The sequence below is a fragment of the Abramis brama genome (genome assembly GCF_963993115.1).
Source record: "Abramis brama genome assembly, chromosome: 1".
Classification (NCBI taxonomy): Eukaryota; Metazoa; Chordata; class Actinopteri; order Cypriniformes; family Leuciscidae; genus Abramis; species Abramis brama.
In genome coordinates, this window is record NC_139963.1 from 48,572,705 (window position 1) to 48,594,642 (window position 21,938).

The window sequence follows — 21,938 nt, forward strand, 5'->3', positions numbered from 1 at the left end:
GACTGATAAGAGTTAACAGGTTAAAAGTGAAATCCACAAAATGCTATCTACTGTCAAATGTAAAGTTAAGACTAGAGTGATATTTAATAAAGACAAAAACAAATTAAAGTAAATGAAATGTTTATTTCTTCAGCAGGCAGAAAACAAGCACTGTGCAACATCAGAAGTCACTACAGATTAACACCTACAACAGGAAGAGTTGACTAAAAAAATGAATCTATTTCACAGGCTTCATCTTGAAGGCAGACATTACAATAAACTGAGAGCTACCGATATTCTTCTGTTAACATCTGCACATTCATTACAGTCCCATGAGTCTTGTGCTGAAGAGGAGCTGGTTCAGACTTTCATACAAAAACTACTGATGATGAACTACAGAGCGAGATACATTAAAACTAAAGAGACCAATGAGGAAAGTAACAAAGAACAAGGCAGCTATGATTAATTAAGACAAGATTCTGATGATTTTTTTTCTAATGTATGGTCAGTGTCTAATGAAGAAATATGTAAATCTGAGCGAATTCACCCGATGGATGTTCAGATGACTGCGTTTCATTGTGCTGATGGTTTCCTTAAGCTGCTGATGGTCACTAAACTGTCCCAGTGTCAGTACGCTCTGCCTCTGCTTGTTCCTGATCCAGACCAGAGCATGTGAGCGGAGTGGAGCGGGAGCGAGCGGGGAGCGGGAGCGGGCGGATCTTGGTCAGAGCGCAGAGCGGCAATTTCAAAAGGACGGAGCGTCGCATTTCCCGCTCCAATTTCGCTCCGCTAGTCCGCTCACACCTATTTTTTTACAGTCTAGCTATGGCTCACACCACGAGTCTGAAGCATGCTCAGTCAAGCCTGACTCCATTTGTCTTGCACAGTCATCAACAGTAGACTATTTTCAGGCAAAACTCGGCTCAATAATGGAATTCAAAAAGTAAAATGAGAATTCATACAGCCAGGTGTAGCCTATCAATAGCCTATAAGTCGCTCCGGAGTATAAGGCACATCAGTCAAAAAATTCGCCATGAAGAAGAAAAAACATATATAGGCCTAGCCTCGCACTGGACTATAAGTCGCATTTATTTAGAAATCTATACAAAAAAAAAAAAAAAAAAAAACAATGTTATGGACGGGACAGTTATCCGTTACGGACGTGAGCGCTCAAGCAGCACTAAGACTGCTTTAAAACTTTCACTGAGACCTCAAACAGAAAGCACAAAGCCTGTCTTTAAATTTAATTTCGTTTTGTATTAATTGTATCTTAATTTTAATCAAGGTTTCATCAACCAATTGTCTGGATTTAAGAAGTAGGCTAAATATATTAGAAATAGATAACCATGATACGAAGGCGCCGGCGTGAACCTGGAGTTTGTCTCATGAATGAACAGAAACTCAGCGTATAGCCTACTTGCCTCACAGACCCGGCACATATATATAAAGCTTGAAATGTCTAGCCTACTTTTAAACAGAACAATTCAAAACGAAAGAAAACAGACTGCTCTCCCGTATGAAATGTGCATTTCTCTCAGGCGCGTTCACTACTGCGAAGAACACGAGTCAGCATCTTTCCAGCCGACAGACCTAAAAAAAATTAAAATGTCTTCTGCTATATTTTACATATTCATAATTATTAATTTTGCCGTTCGTTGTGACAGCTTTTAGGTGCTTTATTGGCAGCGCCACCCTTACATGATGTTACATGAACGAGATTTTTTTCTTTTGGGGTCATTTTGTTTGTGTTCAGAATTTCTCATTTGCCTGCGCGATGTTAGATGACGCTGTTAATAAAGTTGCGACTTGCGAGTAAGCCACATTGGATTCACGTTTTTTTATTATAGGCTATTTAAAAAATACCCCAGTTTTTATGCCAGCTAGTCGTATCATTTTATTTTTGTTGTATTTATCCGCCACACACCTTGAAGGCCGGTCCGTGAAAATATTGTCTGATATTAAACCGGTCCATGGCGCAAAAAAGGTTGGGGACCGCTACAATTGATATAGTCTACATGTAGATTTTTTCCTTTTTTGGAGCGAGCGGGGGGTGATTTGAGTGGAGCGCGAAGCAAACTGCGTTGAGCGCTGAGCGGAAAATGAGCGGAGCGGCCTGATGTAGCTTTGAGCGGGGGAGCGGAGGGGTGAACAGTTCATTGAGCGACGAGCGGGGATTCTCACCGCTCCACTCCGCTCACATGCTCTGATCCAGACACACAACAGATAGAGTTTCCTCTCTGGACATTCAGACAAATCAACAAGAGCTGGAAGATGAGAAACGCCAACAATGAGATCATCAGTCAAACCCACCCGATCTACAAGGCACAAACTCCAATGGTGTCTTTCTTTAGGTTTGGCTCTGTGTCTTCATCCAAGTCTCAGCTGATGAACAGTCTGATCAATGAGAAACCCAACACGTTCTTCCACAGGAACTGCCCAGGCAGCAGCAGAACCAGAGTCCTGATGGATGGAGTGGTGGAGATCGCCTGGTTCTGCCCCTCTGGATCAGATGATGATAAATTCACTGACTGTGTTGTGTTCTGTAATCTACACAGTGATGCAGGAGATCATGAGAAACAGCTGCAGATCCTCACGGAAATGGCCTCAGTCAATGTTGTTCAACTATCACAAGTGGACAAGAATGACAAAAGCATGATAAAACTTGACCAATTCTACAAGGACTCAAAGCCACTCATTTGTCTTTTTACAAAGGGTGAATCTACTTTAAAGAAGATGAAGAAAAAATATAGAATTAGTTTGAAAGACAGAAATCAGTCAGATGTATCTGAAGAACTCAGAAGAGTTATAAATGATTGTCTCTCAGAATCATCTTCCACTTTCAGACTTGAAGATTTGTCCAAACACTCAGACATCAGAGTAGATGAGGAAGATGATGAAGACTGCAGGAGAGGAAGAGAAGCAGCACAGCAGATGATGAGTTTACTGGAGAAGAAAGATCTGACAGAAATCAAAGAATCATTTCTGTCTCATCAGGGGAAACCGTGGCATCAGTGGAGTCAGAAGAACAAAGAACTACATCGACCTCGAGCAAATGAGACGGAAATGGACATCAGTAAAAAATAAAATGAGATGAAGAAAATCCGTGAACAGCTGCATGAATCTGACATCAGTGAGTTTATTAAGTTCTTCATTAAGGAAATGAACACAGATACTGGAGATAAGATCTATTTCATCAAATGGCTAGGAATACGCCTGGATGAATATATCTCAGCTGACCTTTCTGGTCTACATCATAAGTGTAATGAAAAATGGTCAGCAGTCTTACAAATGAAAGAGAATCATGATGAATCTGAGCAACTTAAAGCTGAAAAAACTGACCTTGAGAGAATATCTGAGGATCTTCAAGCTGCATCCTTTGGTTTGGAGCACATCATGAGGGAGATCGGTCAGATCTATGAATCATGTTCATCTGTGAAGAAGAACAAGAAAGATCTGCAGTTTCACTTCTCTTCTCTCCCGAGTCTCGCAGCAGAGATGATGATCTCTGGATTTCCACTGGAGCTGATGGATGGAGATGCTGCTCATGTTCCTGTGATCTGGATCTCTGCTGTTCTAGATAAACTCATCCAGAAACTGGGAGACCAGAGAGTCTTTGTGCTGTCAGTTTTAGGGCTTCAGAGCTCTGGGAAATCCACCATGCTGAATGCCATGTTTGGACTCCAGTTTGCTGTCAGTGCTGGCAGGTGCACCAGAGGAGCTTTCATGCAGCTGGTCAAAGTCTCAGATGAAATGAAGAGACAAATTAACTTTGACTATATTCTGGTTGTTGATACGGAGGGTCTTCGTGCTCTAGAACTGGCTGGAAGATCAACAGGACATCATGACAATGAATTGGCCACATTTGTTGTTGGTCTTGCAAATCTGACCTTGATCAACATCTTTGGAGAAAACCCATCTGAGATGAAGGACATTCTTCAGATTGTTGTTCAGGCCTTCCTGAGGATGAAGAAGGTCAGACTGAATCCCATGTGTGTTTGTGCATCAGAATGTTTCAGACGTCACAGCTGGAGAGAAAAACATGGAGGGAAGGAGACGACTGCAGGAGAAACTGGATGAAATGACAAAACTTGCTGCTAAAGAGGAAGACTATGATGCAGAAAGTTTCAGTGATGTCATTGACTTTGATGTTCAGAATGATGTGAAGTATTTTGCTCAGCTCTGGGAGGGAAACCCACCGATGGCACCACCAAACCCAAAGTACTGCGAGAATATTCAAGAACTAAAGAAAACTATTATGTCTCATGCCTCAAAGTCACATGGAATGATGCTGATAGACTTAAAAGATTGTGTTAAAGATCTCTGGGAGGCTTTACTGAAGGAACGATTTGTCTTCAGCTTCAAAAATTCTCTGGAGATTTCAGTCTACAGGAAACTGGAGACAAAATACAGCAAGTGGCCCTGGAGTCTCCGCAGTGCCATGATGGAAACTGAAAACAAACTACACATCCAAATAGAAAATGAAGCCATTCATGAGGTTGAGGAAACTGATCTTCAAACAGAACTGAAGGAGACAAGTGAAGAAGTGGAGAAATCAATGTCAAAATTCTTCGAGAAAGATGCAGAAATACTGATTCAGTGGAAAACGTCATTTGAAATCAAAATCAAAGATGTTCAGGAAAACATTGTGAGAGAAACAAAGAGGAAATTAAACGAGATTCTTCAGCAGCGAGACCTGAAGAAAAAGATTGATGCTCAGAGGACACATCATGAAAACACTCTCTATGAAAAGAGCAAAGAACTTCCCTTAAAACTCAAAGACAAACTAAATGATGAAGAAACACTTAAGAAAGTGTTTGAATTGTTTTGGGAACAGAGTGTGAAGAATATTATCAGAGACACTCCTGTAATCAGAGACATTGCCATTATGAGAGATGTGAGAATGATCCTCACTGACGTCTATGAAAGTGCTCCTGTAGATCACATTAAAGAGAACAGTGAGTACACCAAGATTTTCACTGTGTCGAGTTATTGTGAATATATTCATTTCAAAAAGTCCACAAAAAAGACGATTAAAGAGGCGGTAAAGGGTGCTTACAGAAAAGTCCAAAAAACATTTGGATACAGTCGAACTCTGTCTCCAGAGAAGGAAGCTGAAATCAAGTCATTAATCACAGATGTTGAACAGCAAACAGAGAAGATGATTCAGTCATATAACATTTCAAAGATGGGCTACAACATCAGCTGCATTCAACAACTCACAGGTTACATCAAGAAGAGAGTAACAGAACATCAGAAAGGAGTGAAATATGAGTTCAAGAATGAATTTGTCATTGATTTGGTTCTTTCCATCTGTAACAGAGCAGAGCAGATGATCTCTGACCAACACAGACTGTTTAAGGAAGCCAATGATCCTGCAATATATGTTGAGAAGAAGAGAGAAGAGTACTTTAGTATTTTCCAGAAATACTGTCATGAAGCAACATCAGCTCCCATTTTTGGTAAGATCATCTGTCAGAAACTTAAAGAGCCCATTGAGCAGAGTGTCTACAAGAAGACTGCCAGATATCTGACAGATGAAATGATGAAAAACTGTGAATCACTGAATGGAAACAGATCAAATCTGGAGAAACACACCCTGAAAACACTGGCAGAAGAGGAGGATTTTGTCAAATACATGGATTACATTAATTATCCCAGCCATCACTTTAAGAGTTTCATCAGAGATGAAGTCAGTCGTTACATCACTGATAAGTTCAGTGTCAGTGTTTTACCCAAGATGAAGGATAACATTAAACTCCTGCAGCAGAAGATCATGAAAGCAGCACATAAATCTACTCAACATGTTCAAGTGAACAGAGGAGATGTTGGATTATGGTTGAAGAGTTTCACACAGCAGCTCTCAGATGTGCTGATCTTCTCTGAAAAAGACCTCAGTGGAGTCAAACATGATGATGTTGATGATTTCAACCTCCTAGAAGATGTGATGAGAGAAGAACTTCCTGCTATAATGTCCGAAATCAGCAGTAGAAATCCTTACCTTCGTACTTACCGTTTGAGCTCCGAAGAAATGCAGCATCGCTGGTGAAGTAAGCTTTTAAATCACTGTCTCACTACTGTGCACCGACGAAAGTATCCTGTACTGAGAAGAACCCTTACCTGTCTACTCACCGTCTGAGTCCTGGAAGTATGCAGCATCGTTGGTGAAGTAAGCTTTTGAATCATTGTCCCACTACTGTGCACTGACGAAAGTATCCTGTACTGCGAAGAATCCTTACCTTCTACTTACCGTCTGAGTCTGGAAGTATGCAGCATCGCTGGTGAAGTAAGCCTTTAAGCCATTGTCTCACTACTGTGTATCGACGCAAGTATCCTTGACTGAGAAGCATCCTTACCTGCATACTCACTGCCCGAGTCCTGAAGTGAGCCGTATCATTGGTGAAGTCGAATATGCACCATTAAAGTTTCGTCGTGGCCACATTAAGGCAGTAAATACGGTGTTCACATGGAAATCATTGTTGTGCGAGCTTACCTTACGGCACGAACCCAGAGTCTCCGCTGGTAACATCGGACGGAAAACGGTAAAACGAGCATCTTTCATTCGACGACTTGTGGTTAAATCTCGGGACAAAACAAAACACCATTGACATTGTCTCTCCACAGAAATAAAGAACTGGTAATCGGTTACCTTAATATCACAGAATTCTGTGTACAACAATATTTGAAAAACTACAATTTGAAAAGACTAAATATATAACGTATATTAACTGAAAGGTAAACTTCTAAGAACGTGAAGCTGAAACGCGGGCTAGTGAGAGATTTCCTCATTATGACGTCTAAAGTCCCCGCCAAAGGATGTAGTCCCTTTTAGCAACTTGTTAGCAACCACTGTTTTTAAGACACAAAGTTTAAAAAAAATCACAAGCAGGTTATAACTGGTGTGTTTTATGTCAAAGATCAAAACGTGAAAATATTTAGAGGCTTTGTTAACCACAGACCTTATTTCAGGAGATTTAGCAAAAACCCATTCAAAAAACCCATAGACTTTAGGGCGAGGGAACCGGAAGTGCTAAAATGCTAACTCACTTCCGCGTTTTGGCCTACAAAGTGACGTCATAACTTCGGCACTCTATTGTGCTATGATAACACCCACAAATCTTCCTGCTGGTCAGTATTTGGCATATTTCATTCTGTAACATACAGATCTGTATTATGCTATTGTTTTTGATAGTGTTGTACATGTCTTACAGATAATAACGATGATCATTTGTATTACCGAATGTGGTATCTTCCTGTCAGCAATTACAGTTTGTCTAGCTTCTTTTTAATGCCTGCCACGAAAAACATTCAAAAAAATAATAATCCGAAATAAGTTAAAAGCTTGTGTTTTGGAAAAGAAAATTAATATATCACTAGCCTAACATTCAACTTCCCACTTTATTAACTTCCTAAAGTGTCACAATAAATGGGAAAAACAAGTCCAAAAAAACGTATAATAGGTGGATCTGGCAACCCTCACAACACGCTCTCAAGCCCCGTTCACTGTTATAACGTTACCTTCTCGCAGCGACATGAATTGCAAACACTCATATGAAGTGGTTTAAACGGCTAATTAATCATTCAGAGAGCTTGAAATTTTATTTTTGAATATAAAAAAAATTACCGAGGTCCGGACCTCGGTGACCTCATAGCTGGCTGCGGCCATTCACCCTACCGACGACAGACATTTCTGGAGTTTGATATTTACTAACTAAATACTAACATTACTAACATTTGATTTTTCACCAGCAACGACTGCAAACTCACCCGTTGGCCACTCATCTTGTTCAAAAAACATCCACCACGCTAGCGTTTCTTCTTCTCTTCTCTTTCCATGTCCGTGGCGGCGCCACCTGCTGTTGTGGAGTGCGAATTACATGACAGTTTACCAGCATGTGTGTGAATCTGAAGGCATTTGTGTGTGGACAGAGCCCGTCTACGGAGAGCCTTGGCACTTCCTATTAGCCCCATTGTATCGATCTTGGTTGCAGTTCCATTAGAATTCCACTGGAGGTGATCACGGGCGAGTGCAGACTGAATGGGAGTCTATGGGGCTAGACGGCTAAATGTGTCTCTTTCACCCAATTGCCGTTGAGAAATCTCAGATTTTATTGTAGGTTTTGCAAGTTCAACATGGGTTATAGGTCGAAAGTTGAATGAACGAGTACTTATTTCTTTTCGATTTCTTACAGGTTTAGTTATTGTTGCCCATAACACGCTAGCATTCTGCTAATGACATCAGCATTCTGACGTCATTGACATTTTAAAAGACTTTTTAAACCAAATAAGTGACTCTAAAAAATCTAACACCCAGCAATGTGTAATTTCTTTGCATCTCCTTTCGAATACAACATTCAAATTACTAGACAAAAAATTATATCCTGAGAAAAGTGGATTTTGAGGGGTATTTCGCCATAGACCTCCATTCAATCTGCACTCGCCTGCGAGCGCCCCCGCATGGACAGAGACGTGTTACTGCAGCCAGTCCAGAAACCGGAAGTAAGCAGAGAGTGCCAATTCTCTTCCTATTAGACATTCTCTGGTGTGGATCAGCAAGACGGAAGATTAGTGCCAAAAGTCACGTGACAGTTTTTCGTCCTTGTAGAATTTTGTTTTGTACTTGAAGGATTTTGTTTTGTACTTGAAGGATTTTGTTTTGTACTTGAAGTTTTTTTTTTTTTTTACTCGAAGGATTTTTTTTGTACTTGGAGGATATTTTTGTCATTGAAGAAATGTTTCTTTGTATATGTAAAACATACTGTATTTGTTTGAAGGTATGTTTTTAGCGCAATTTTCCACCGGACAAAATTGCGATTGTTAACTCATGATTTCTGTTCTGTCTGTGCGCACCAATCTTGCACTTCTATCTACTCCTCAACCAGACCACCTAGAGACTTCGGGTTTTCGGCATTATGTTAAGGAAGGTCTAATCTCGGGAACGCACAAAAAAAAAATCCAGGAAAAGATTTACTATCTCTTACGCCGCCTTCACACTGGCAGTTGAAATCAGCCCCGTAATACGCAATACGCCCCCAGCGGACGTCGTACACAACGGTGAAAAGCGTCGGAAGCACTGATCTATATAGAATGATATATATATATATATATATATATATATATATATATATATATATATATATATATATGTCATTATATAGATCAGTGGTCGGAAGCCTCGGAAGCGAGTATATTTAAATATTGAATTATTTAATTGTATTAACTGCCCTAATAACGTTAAAACATCATGAAAATAAAAAAATGACATGACAACTAATCTTTATAAAATCATTATTTATTTTATTAAAAGTTAAGAATCCAGGTTTGTTTATCAGTACCATAGCAATGCTAACTTCCGTTGGGATTTTCGGATAGAAACCGTCCGTAGCCTTTCGCAAGAGTTCAATTTTTTGAACGCATCCGGATGCAACGGACACGATTTTTTTCGCACCGCACTCGTTCGCACCTGGTTCGGACCCATTCGCATGCGGTCTGTGAATCTCCATAGGAAATGAATGACTTCCGGTCGTTTCGCTGCCGTATCGGAGCTGATTTCAACTGCCAGTGTGAAGGCGGCGTTAGTGTTGTGATCCCATGACGTCAGAAAATTGCGCTAAAACACTCACTGAGTTTTTATTACTTGTTTTTATTTGCAGAACAAAATGCATTAGTTTGTGAGTGATGTTTTGTATTTGCAAACCACACTGAGTTTGTTTGTGAATCGTTGGGTGTGAGTAAAACACGTTTTGTGTGTGTGTGTGTGTGTGTGTGTGAGGTTTTGGCATGATTTTAACTCCATACCTAGACCTACAAGTTTGAAAAACTAGCATGATCCAGCAGTTAAGAGATAACACCATGCTAACTGTATAGACTCATTGTGTAGCCTACTAAAGCACTAAAACATGTGAAATGTTTTCAAACTTGTCTATAATTGTTCAGACACTACAATCAAAAAACCTTAAATCATAGAAATTTTACTTTGAAAGGGAAAAAACAGTTTTTTTGCACCAAAATGTGCTTAAAGGGATAGTTCACTTTGAAATTAATTTTTGATATGTTTTAGCTTACCTCAAGGGCATCCAAGATGTAGGTGTCTTTGTTTCCGCAGTAGTTTCAATTTTGATATTTTTAGGTCAAACCGTTCTTGTCTGTCAGTCATATAATGCAGGTCGATGGTCACTGTCTCAAAACACAAGTCCAAATTAAAACAATTCCCCATCGTCCAAATTAAACAATTCCCCATCATAAGTACACATTGATGGCCTAAGACACGAAACGAGCGGTTTGTGTGAGAAAACGAACAGTATTTATATCGTTGTTATCTCTTGAAAACAGCACACGTCCAAATGATCTGACGGCGCGGGCGGGCAAAGAGTATAGAAGTACCAAGAGGCGAAACTCAATAGAACGTTCCATTGCAACAAACTCACCCATGCGCAGAGCTGCAGCTCCGCCATCTTGGACTGAACGCAACACAGCTGTCATAGAATTGAACGATACCGGTTCAAATTCAAAAGCGGTTAAATGAACTAAAAAGTAGTTTCTAGTTTTTAATATCTCTAGAGCAGACATCCCATGTCTCCCGGAAGATCCGGGAGTCTCCCGCATATTGATAGCGGCTCCCTGATGCCCACAAATTAGCTAAAATCACCCGGAATCTAGAGCGAGCGAGCAAGAGCGCGCAGCTCCAAACCGTGTAACGTAGTAGAGCACACGGCAGAAAGGGTGAGGGAGCGAAATATCAACATATCAACCTAAAATGTGGAACACAACTTGTTCAGATTTTTTGCTTTCATTTTCTTGCAGTTCTAGAGTAAAATATATTTTGTAATATATATATTTTATATAAAATATAAATAATTATATTTTAAATTTGTACATTTTAATAAACTCAAACTTATATAACTTTTTTCTGTTTCACTTTCATAATTTATTTCACTTCAACAATAATCTGACAAATTAAAACAAGACCAACCATAGGTCTAAATTCCAAAGCATTCCTGAATTACAACCATTAAGTTTGGATAGTGATTTTCATGTTTATGCGAAAAAAAGTTAAAGGGTTAATTTAGTGATAACAATGAATTAATAAAGCGGTCATTTGCCAGGTTAGGTGTTCATATATCTCTGAAAGTATGCGATTTAAAAAGCCAATTTCGAGTCTTGACAATTTCGACCAAATACATAACATTAGCAAACTGTTACTGCGGTTATGGGATAGCTTACATTAACGTTACAGCACCTGTTATCGTTGACGTTAGCTCACTTTAAAGTTAATAAAAACCTTTTCTACTTTACCTCTCTGGATCTTTGGGGAATCTATGAAATGCTAGTTGATTGGTTGTACACTGGTAGTTGTTGCAGTTGATGGCAGAACACTGTTTTCTTTGTTTCCAATTATTTCCAGACATAATGTTAATGCTGTACAGTAGTTGTGCTAACGGTAAAGCCGTTGGTTAAGTCCAAAATGGCGGCCGCGCTACCGAAGCGCCACCTAGTGGCTGTTGTCAAAACTGCAACGGAGTTTCGCCTCTTGTTACTTCTATACTCTTTGGGGCGGGTATAGATATATACATAGATGTCGCCTTGGCTACTGCAGTTCATTGGAACGAAACCGTAGCCAAGTGACTTCTAGTGTATATATCTATACCCGCCCGCGGGCGGGTATAGATGTATACACTAGATGTCGCCTTCGCTACTGCAGTTCATTGGAACGAAACCGTAGCCAAGGCGACATCTATGTATATATCTATACCCGCCCGCGCCGTCAGATCATTTGGACGTGTGCTGTTTTCAAGAGATAACAACGACCTGCATTATATGACTGACAGACAAGAACGGTTTGACCTAAAAATATCAAAATTGAAACTACTGCGGAAACAAAGACACCTACATCTTGGATGCCCTTGAGGTAAGCTAAAACATATCAAAAAATAATTTCAAAGTGAACTATCCCTTTAACTCTCATGCCATGTGTCTTTTTTCTTTGGAGGATGAGTAAAAGTGATTGCTTTTCAAAATTATGTGGTCGCATGACCAATTTCTTCTATGGTTTTCCAGAAACAAGGGGTGGAACTACTTCCCCCCTGGCACAAATCACCCCACTCTCCCCTAACTGATTCACGGCTGTACCACAAACACTTACTATTTTTATTTCATCATCATCACTTTATTTATAAAGCGCTTTCACATCAGCAGCAGCTGAACAAAGTGCTGTACATAAGGGTACAAAAACATCGACCAAGACATAAATAACAGTCACAATATCATAAAAATAATAAACTAGGGGTGAAAAATCTAACCCAATAAAACTATATCAAAATAAGACAGTTAAGAGCAAATACTAGCAGATAAGATCAAGTCTCAGTTTGGGTTGAAAGCCAAAGTATAGAAGTGAGTTTTAAGAAGAGTTTTAAAAATCGATGATGAGGAAGCCTGACGAATGGTTAAAGGTAAGGCATTCCATAACTTGGGAGCACAAACAGAGAAGGCCCTATCCCCTCTGAGCTTCCGCTTGGATCCGGGGACGACCAGGAGCAGCTGGTCAGCCGACCGGAGGGACCGGGAGGGAGTGTAACGGTTGAGTAGCTCAGTTAAATAAGACGGAGCAAGACCATTTAAAGCTTTAAAAGTAAACAAGAGAATTTTAAAATGGATTCTAAAATGCACAGGCAGCCAGTGGAGTGAAGCCAGGACGGGAGTAATGTGTTCTCTCTTCCGGGTTCCGGTTAAAACCCGTGCAGCGGCGTTCTGAACCAGCTGCAGACGTGCAAGTAAGGATTGACTGAGTCCAAAATAAATGGAGTTACAGTAATCCAGCCGTAAGGAAATAAAGGCATGGATTACGGTTTCTAACTGCTGCCTGGAAAGGAAAGGTTTCACCTTTACCAGTTTCCTTAGGTGATAAAAACTTGATTTGACTGTGGTGTTGATTTGGCTGTCGAGTTTAAAATCACTGTCCAGTCTAAAACCAAGATTTAATACTGTGGGTTTAAGATACGAGGCTAGAGGACCCAGCTCAACAGGGGAGGTCTCACATGAGCCACCAGATCCAAACATTATCACCTCTGTTTTCTTTTCATTAAAATTTAAAAAGTTTAAGGCCAACCATGCTTTAATATCCTCCAGACATGCTAAAAGAGGTGTAATTGAACAGGTGTCATGTCGCTTTAAGGGTACATAAATCTGGCAATCATCTGCATAGCAATGGAAAGATATACCATGTTTTCTAAGAATAGACCCAAAAGGAAGCAGGTACAATGAAAAAAGCAAGGGACCTAAAATTGAACCCTGGGGAACGCCACATGACAGCGGAGCAGGGCAGGATTCAAACTCAGCCATTTTAACATGAAATGTTCTGTCAGACAGGTAGGATCTAAACCACTCCAGGACAGTGCCAGAGAGGCCTACTTGGTGCTGTAACCGTGAGATTAAAATGCTGTGGTCTACAGTATCAAAGGCAGCGCTAAGATCCAACAGGACCAGAATTACGTTGTTACTGGAGTCGCATGCCAAGAGGATGTCATTGCAAACCTTCAGCAGTGCTGACTCCGTGCTATGTAGGGATTTAAATCCAGACTGAAAGATCTCTAATAAACCCTGCTCATCAAGAAAAGACTTTAGTTGTAAATACACAATTTTCTCCAAGATTTTAGATACAAATGGGAGCTTGGATATTGGCCTAAAATTATTCAGCACAGTAGGATCTAAACCAGGTTTCTTTATCAGGGGTGTCACTACAGCATGCTTGAAACCTGTAGGAACCACACCGGATGACAGGCTACCATTTACAATAGCAAGTACCCAGTACCAAATAGTGAGAAAAACTTCTCTGAACAATCGTGGTGAGAGAGCATCACAGGGGGAGCCAGAAGGCTTAATATGAGCAACCACATCCTTCAAGTGTGATAGCGTCACAGGCTCAAATTGATTAAAAGCAACAGGGCAAGCAACACAAACAGAGGGATCAGAAACAGGATGAGAGGTGAGAGCCCTCGCAGAGGCGACCTTATCAATAAAAAACTGCATAAAATTGTTACACAGTTCAGTAGAGGATTCTAAACCAGCAGTTTGTGGAGCGTTACAAAGAGAGTCAATGGTACTAAAAAGCATTCGTGGATTCTGGGCGTGAGATGAAATAATATTAGAGAAATACTCTTTTTTAGCCTCTTTAACAGCATTCTGGTAGTTTCGCCAACAGTCTTTAAAAATCTGAAAGGACACTTGCAGTTTATCTGTTTTCCACTTACGCTCAGCTCTACGACATTCCTGTCTGACAGCTCGAGTCCCAGCATTAAACCAGAGTTCAGGTTTAGTTCTGGTTTGCATGACCTTTAATGGAGCCACAGAGTCCAGGACAGCTTTACAGGAAGAGTGGAGCCAGGTACTGAGCTCCTGGACATCAGTCATGTCAGGAGGGCAGAGCTGGTCAAAAGCCATGGAGAACTGAGTGGCAGTAGAGGGGTTAATAATCCGACAGCTCCGTGCAGGCGTGGGAGTTTTAATCACAGCACGGGCAAATACAGTCTCAAATGTCACAGGCATATGATCAGAAAATACAGCGTCGTGTGTCTCTAGGTTTAACACAGGCAAACCGTAAGACAGAACTAGATCTAAAGTGTGTCCTTTCTCATGTGTCATTGTACGTAGAGACTGTGTCAGATTAAAAGCATCAATCAGGGATAAAAACTCAGTTACCAATGGTTTACCAGGGCAACATACGTGTATGTTAAAATCACCAACGATAAGAACATGTCCATAATTAGTCAGGATATCGGCCATGAATTCAGAGAAATCAGCAATAAAATCCTTACTGTATTTAGGCGGGCGGTAAATAACGGCACATAGTACCGGATCAGAACGACCCACCTCAAAAGAAGTTAGCTCAAAGGTGGTGAAAGAATATTGCTGAACGTGCTGTTTACATTTAAAAACGTTTTTGAAAACCGCTGCCGTTCCTCCTCCGCGACCTGATGTTCGTGGTGTATTAAAGAAGCAGCAATCCGCTGGTAAAAGTTCCAACAGAGCGCACGACTCACCCACATTCAGCCACGTCTCTGTAATACAGAGAAGGTCCAGATCATAGGAGCAAAAGAAATCCTTAAGAATAAAGGATTTATTGGTCAGCGATCGAGCGTTAACTAGGCCAACCCTGGCCGGAACAGGAGCGGGGACTTTAGCCGATGGGGGAGCACGACACAACAGGCGAAGGTTTCCCGGATTCACACCGCGACGGTTGAGCCTGGAAGGACATGGGTGGGACTGGACCACCGCATCCACGCTGACAGGTACCAGGCAGGCATCCATCGGATCCAGCAGGCGTAGTGGTATGAACATGCCGGGAAATAATCCACACACTGGCCGGAAAGTATACGAATTCTTAAGGCGGATCTTCAGCTTTACCAGCCGTCCGCTTCGGGTGCCGCGGCGGCGACGTCTCCTCCTGGAAGCAAGCACCGGGACCCGGCTCAGGTCAGTTGGGATTTCAGAGAGAAACGGGGGCCATATTTTTTCTCCTCCATTATCAAAGGTAAGCACATCTTTGACATGGAACCTTAGATTCAAAAGAGTTTGGCGATCATACACCAACGTTGACTTGATCTCAAAAATATCAAGGCCAAAAATCAATAAAACTAAACAAAGCAAAGAGAGTGACAGACGGCCAGCCAAACACACCGGCGCCATCTTGTGTATATTTAAAATCCATAAGTTACCCTGCAACTTTTATTTAAAAAAAATGTTTTTTCAGCATTGCGATTCTCTTTGTACACATATAACTTACACTCTTTAATGGACGCATGCACGTTTAAACACAATTTAAACAACGTAGGGCTATTATTCCATGCATTACTTATATTAAGTTGCTCAAGCAAGTGGTCAAATATTTAACTGTAAATTGACAAAAACAGCCGACTCTCATGCCTTTTCTTTTCCATTTAAATTTTAATAAAATAAATCTTGCATGTCATAAAGAACTTGTTTTTCCACCTCCACCAATGAGACGAGTGTTGTTCATTATGTCGCCTTGTTGAAGTAAATTGTAGTTTACCTTGCTTTACCCCGGTCTTCTAAAAGTAAAAAGATGACTGTGAGAAATAGTAGTAGGCCTATAGAATTAAATGCATTTATGGTGAGATTACTACATTTTATTTAATTAAACGCATTTATGGTGAAATTACTACATTTTCAGGTCAATCTTTGTTCATTTTGACCACGAAACATGCGCTGTCACTTTAATTCAGCGTTTGCAGCACAGCAGAAATAGACTCGGTGCGGAAACGATTTCTGCACTTCTGTATTCTGTATTTTTGCCGCACCTGGAACGGATCAATGGACTGCAACCGCGTGCCGTGTGAAAGCTCTAACCCCCAATTTCCACCAGATGCGGAACGGCTGCGGAACGGCTCCGCTGCGTGACAGCTCCGTGTTCCGTCGTCCGTCAATACCCACCAGGTCCGGATTTGTTGCGGAACGGCTGCGGTCATGACTGACAGCTGACGTCACGAGGACCCACGAGATCTCGCTAATTCACGTATGATCGCGCGATATATAGTTTCTATAAACAGAACGTTATGAGGAATGGTATATTATGACGTTTTCAAGGTGTAGTGTAGGGAAATATGATCCGCCATGATCACGGTGTATTTTATTTAGAAAATTAACCGGATCTTTTATTTTGTTTTGGTTTGTTCTGTTTTTTTGATCGACTTCCTGTCCTGCGCACTCTGCCCTGTAGTGCTGCGGAGCTCTCCGGCATCCGGCAAAAATAGAAGCTCTGCGTATCTGCTCCGGAGGGCTGCGGATCGCCGGAGTCGGAACGCAGCTGTACCGCATTCAGTGGAAATACACTCATTGACTTTAATGGCAACCTATTGACTCCGCCGCCGTGCCGGAGCCGTAACGCAGCCGTAACGCAGCCGGTGGAAATTGGGGGTGACCCCCAATTTCCACCGGCTGCGTTACGGCTCCGGCACGGCGGCGGAGTCAATAGGTTTCCATTAAAGTCAATGAGTGTATTTCCACTGAATGCGGTACAGCTGCGTTCCGACTCCGGCGATCCGCAGCCCTCCGGACCAGATACGCAGAGCTTCTATTTTTGTCGGATGCCGGAGCGCTCCGCAGCACTACAGGGCAGAGTACGCAGGACAGGAAGTCGAGTGACAAAACAGAACAGCCAGAAACAAAATAAAAGATCCGTTTAATTTTCAAAATAAAATACACCGCGCTCATATTTCCCTACACTACACCTTGAAAACGTCATAATGGGCGGAGACAGGCTTGTTGAAGTTTTAACCCCGTTGACACGATGGATGAAGAAATGTTGATTATTGAGGTACAGAATCAACCCATCATCTATGACCCCTCACATCCTTTTTATAAGGACAACATTAAAAAGGATGCAGCGTGGAAAACTATTGCAGAAGTGATTGGTGTGGATGGTAAGTCACTATTTTTGTACAAGAAATAAAGATAGAAAGCAAATAGCTAGTTATGTACTCGTAATGAGGAGTTATATAGCTATACAGGTTAAAAACACATTAAATTGTTTAATTAAGTAGCCATTGCAGGATTGTTTGAATAGCATGAAGAACTTTATTTACAGATATTATGTTTTGTAACGTTAATGAAATATTAAATTTGAGTAAAGTTATAAATAGAATAAGGATTTTAGACATTAATTTATTTATATATTGTGTGTGTATGTTTGTAATATATATGTGATTTAGCCATTTTTTTAATATTGTGCTTGACATAAGAGTGGAAAAAAGTTTAAACTGTGGTTTACTGTATAAGTTTATTTTATTGTGTGTGGATGGTTCACACTGCTAAATGATGGGGCTGACACATAGTTAGCAAACCAATGATGATTCAATAAAAAAAAAACTCAAATTCACAAAACTTGAACTTTATTACAATAAAATACTTCACACCAAAAAAAAACAAAAAAAAAAACAGTAAATGCATACACACAATCCAAATATACCAGTTACAGTCAGTAAAGATGTTTTATTAGATCATTCTGTCCTGCCATGACACACTGCCCTCGGGCGAGTTGAAGAAAGTTGCAAAGCTCTCCCTGATAGCACAGGCTTCTCTTGAAGCCCTGTTTCCCCCCATGTTCCTCACTGGTGCCATGCGTCTCCCCAGTTCTGATGCCTCTTCCAGCAGTTGAACATTTTCTGTTGGGGCAAGGAGGAAATTGTGCAGAATGCAAGCTGCCACAACAAGAGTGTCCACATTTTTGGGGTGAAGGTTAATCCTTCGATGGAAAATCCTCCAACGTGACGCCAGAATGCCAAAGGCATTTTCAACTACCATCCTTGCCCTTGAGAGTCTGTAATTGAAAATCCTCTTCCTGTGGATGAGGTTCTGTCCTGGGTAAGGTCGCATTAGGTAGGGCTTCAGAGGGAATGCTGCGTCACCCACCATGACATGTGGTACATTCCCAAGGTGAGCAGCACCAGGCAGAGCGGTACTAGGAGGAACGTGTAGTGTGTTTCCCTCCATTTCCATCCCCAAATCTGACCCTGCATACACCCCACCATCAGATGTTCGGCCAAAGTCCCCGACCTGTATGCACCTGAACCGGTAGTCTGCATCCACAAGTGCCAAAAGTACTATGGAGAATGTCTTTTTGTAGTTGAAATACTGACTACCGGACAGGGGTGGTGCTTGAATAACAATGTGCTTTCCATCGAGTGCTCCTAGGCAATTTGGGAAGTTCCATTTTTCCCAGAACCGTTGTGCAACCTCCTTCCATGAATCTGCAGTCGGCCGGGGCAAAAATGACTGCATCATGTGTTTTTCAATGGCAGCACACACCATATGTACGGAGTTCATTACAGTTGTGTGGCCAAGGCGGTAGCTAAATGCAAGGCTGGTCAATGAGTCACCAGAAGCCAAGTATCTGTAAATGGAAAAAACAAAACAAAGATTAGTTATATGTGTGAATATTATTTTAATCTGTCTGTCTCTTTTTTCTTTTTAGTTGATCTTTGCAAGGCAAAATGGAGAAATCTAAGGGACAGTTTTGTGAGGCACCGAAAAAAAGTGCTTGCAAGCGGTTCAGCAGGAGGAACACAAAAGGAATGGAAATATAGTGAAATGATGTCCTTTATTTTGCCCCACCTGCTACCAAGAAGGTCTGTATTTAATTAAATATCAGTATTGTTGACAACATCATCGTTAAATTCAATATCCACATTTTAAAAAAGTGATAGATATTTTTTGTGTGTATGACATAATTGTGTCAGAAGGTCAACCAATTATTTCATTTTTTTTTAAGTTCCAAAAGCAATTTGAGCAGTGGTTTGTCCGAAGAAAGATCTTCAACACCACTCTCTATGTGTGGATCTGATGAAACGGGTCCTATTAGTTCATCAGTGCCTCAGGGCAGCCAGGGACCAGAGACAACCACACCATCGGGCAACACTACATCTGGGGTTACAGACAGGCACCACAGGTCAAGGAGCCCAAGGGATAGGGTGCCTCAAGTCCCAACTGCCACTGAAGCAAGGAGGAGCCACAGACCACAAACATCAAATGTGGAAGAACGCCTTCTCTCCATCTTACAGGAGCCGCTTCCCAAACCAGAATCTGAGCTGGATGAAAGTTATCATTTTGCCTTAAGCCTGGTTCCACTGCTCCATAAACTGGATCACAACAGGAGGCAGCAGGCCAAGATTGGCATTTTAAACTTACTGCAACAAATAGAAAGCAGCCCAGCTTTAAGGCAGGAACCAGGAGCACATTCCAGTGCATTTCATTCACACCCTCCCCCTATGTTCCACACCCCCACTGCAACCTTGTCTAGGCCAGGTACTTTCAGGCCATTAACACAACCCCCATCAATAAACCCAACCGGAACATTCACACAGATGCTTTCCTCTGATCAAGATACACAGTGGGGGTAGGGCAGCACTCCTAAACAAATTTTATATATTACCATTTTATGCTGTAAATAGTTATTTTGCTGTGTTTTTTGCTATTTATAGATATGTATATGTTTTAGATAAGATTATTAGTAAGAATTTGTAATTTCTGTTTGTAAATGTTCCTATCTTGTTTAATTTATTTTTGTTATTTTGGAAATAAAAGTTCAAACCTATTGTGATTTTTTTTGTGTATTAAATCTGAAGCTCACCTCAATCCAACAGCCAGTCTCTGCTTTGGTTCTATGGCGGACCTGTAGTTGGTATTCTGTCTGGTGAGTTCAGGGCCAATGATTGAGAGAAGCTCATCCATTTTCTCTGCACTCATCCGAAAATACTGGTGATGCCGTTGACTGTCCAAACGCAGTTCTTCCACAAGATGATAAAAATCACCTTGTTGAGGCCTGCGCTGGTTCAGTGGATGGACCCAGTATTGGCTCCTTCTCCTACCCCTCCTCCGTAGTCTTGCCAGCAGAAGTAAAAAAGCAATTGTTCTCCTCCTAGTAAAGGGAACTGAAATACACAGAATAATTTATTGAATTAGTGTATTAAAAATAAAAAAATCATTTTACCATGAACACAATATACATGGGGTGACTATTCAGTGTGCATTCAAATGCTTACTGTTAAGCAAACTTTTACTGTTAAGCAAATTTTGAATGTTTCATGCAGCCTTAACTTCTTATCTGTAGACTATATTTAAAAAATAATTTTGTAAAGTTTTACTATAAAAGTTTGTTACTTATTATTGTCACTCATCAGTAAAACATGTTTTATTCCAATTCAAACAAGAACAATAGTTAAAACTTTATTTACTACTACACAGTACATTACATTACAGCTACTTTCCCAGTACATTTAAAAAGGAACAAAAAATAAACAAAGCATTTTATAAGTTAATTATTTAAATATTGTAGGCTACTTACCCATTGTAGAATCAAAATCCACAGAAAAGAGAGATCGGTAGGTAATTCAGAAAAGAGTTCTATCCTATACTCCTCCGGATGGAAAACTGTTCCTGGTTTGGTAGTTCTGTTTATAGAAACTACATATCGCGCGATCACACCAGAATTCGCGAGATTACATGGGGCCTCGTGACGTCAGCTGTCAGTCATGACCGCAGCCGTTCCGCAACAAAACCGGACCTGGTGGGTATTGACGGACGACGGAACACGGAGCTGTCACGCAGCGGAGCCGTTCCGCAGCCGTTACGCATCTGGTGGAAATTGGGGGTAACCTGTTAACATGGGTACGTATAAGGAGCACTGCTGTGTGCCACTTTGCTCTGATTCAAGTCGCTAACAGCCTTTTGAGCTTCAATTTCGCTGCACGAAATAGACATTTTGGGGCGACGATACAATAGACCGGAAACAGATATGCCGACCTCTGGCGTCAGCGGAAGTTCGTTACTACGCTTGTGCACCAGGCGGGAAGGAAGTCGACCGGAAGTTGAAGCCGGCCGCGTGCCACCATCTTGTAGCAGAACTTCAACTGCAGTTAGCATCCCATTGACTCCCATTCATTTTGGCGTCACTTTGACAGCGAATAACTTTACATCTGAGGCGTTTGAAGACTCCATTTTTCCATTATTTATTTCTAAAGAAACACGACAATGTATAAAATGCTCCATTACCTTGTACAGATGTGGCCTTTAGAAACGCGCGTTTTCTCCCGCGGCATTCGGCAATTCATCTCGCACAGTCTCGCAGAATTCTGCAAGTGCTTTCGGGGGGCGCTACTTACAAATTCCCTCAATGTGTTTCGCTTCACAGAATATCCACCAGGTGGCGCATAAAAAACAACTTTACATTAGATTTTTTAGTTTACTTCACATTACGTCATGATTGTGAGAAAACATCCACAATAAAATATAAATTATAAATAGTAATAGACACAAATATTTACAGTAGGCTACTGTATTATACAGAAATATTTGTAAATGCAAAAGGTTCATCAAAGTTGTCTTAAGACAAGAAGGGGTATTGGACAACGTTTACGAATTTTTATATGCTTTGTCATTGCTGTGGTTTCCAG

At 41.0% G+C, this 21,938-nt stretch overlaps 1 protein-coding gene and 1 pseudogene across 2 annotated transcripts; one reads left to right on the plus strand and one right to left on the minus strand.

The window, feature by feature from the left end:
* The first annotated feature begins 211 nt into the window (after positions 1-211).
* Positions 212-6,025, plus strand: LOC311097499 (interferon-induced very large GTPase 1-like; annotated as a pseudogene). Its single transcript has 2 exons — positions 212-641; positions 2,192-6,025. The product of its transcript is annotated as an interferon-induced very large GTPase 1-like (transcript).
* Positions 6,026-17,881: 11,856 nt separating this feature from the next.
* Positions 17,882-21,134, minus strand: LOC311080449 (uncharacterized protein). The gene is made up of 3 exons (XM_084110424.1): positions 20,831-21,134; positions 20,117-20,417; positions 17,882-18,880 (listed from the first exon to the last, which is right to left on the minus strand). Exons 1-3 carry the CDS (start codon positions 20,832-20,834, stop codon positions 17,983-17,985), a joined length of 1,203 nt encoding a protein of 400 aa, XP_083966550.1. The 5' UTR covers positions 20,835-21,134; the 3' UTR covers positions 17,882-17,982.
* Positions 21,135-21,938: the final 804 nt, after the last annotated feature.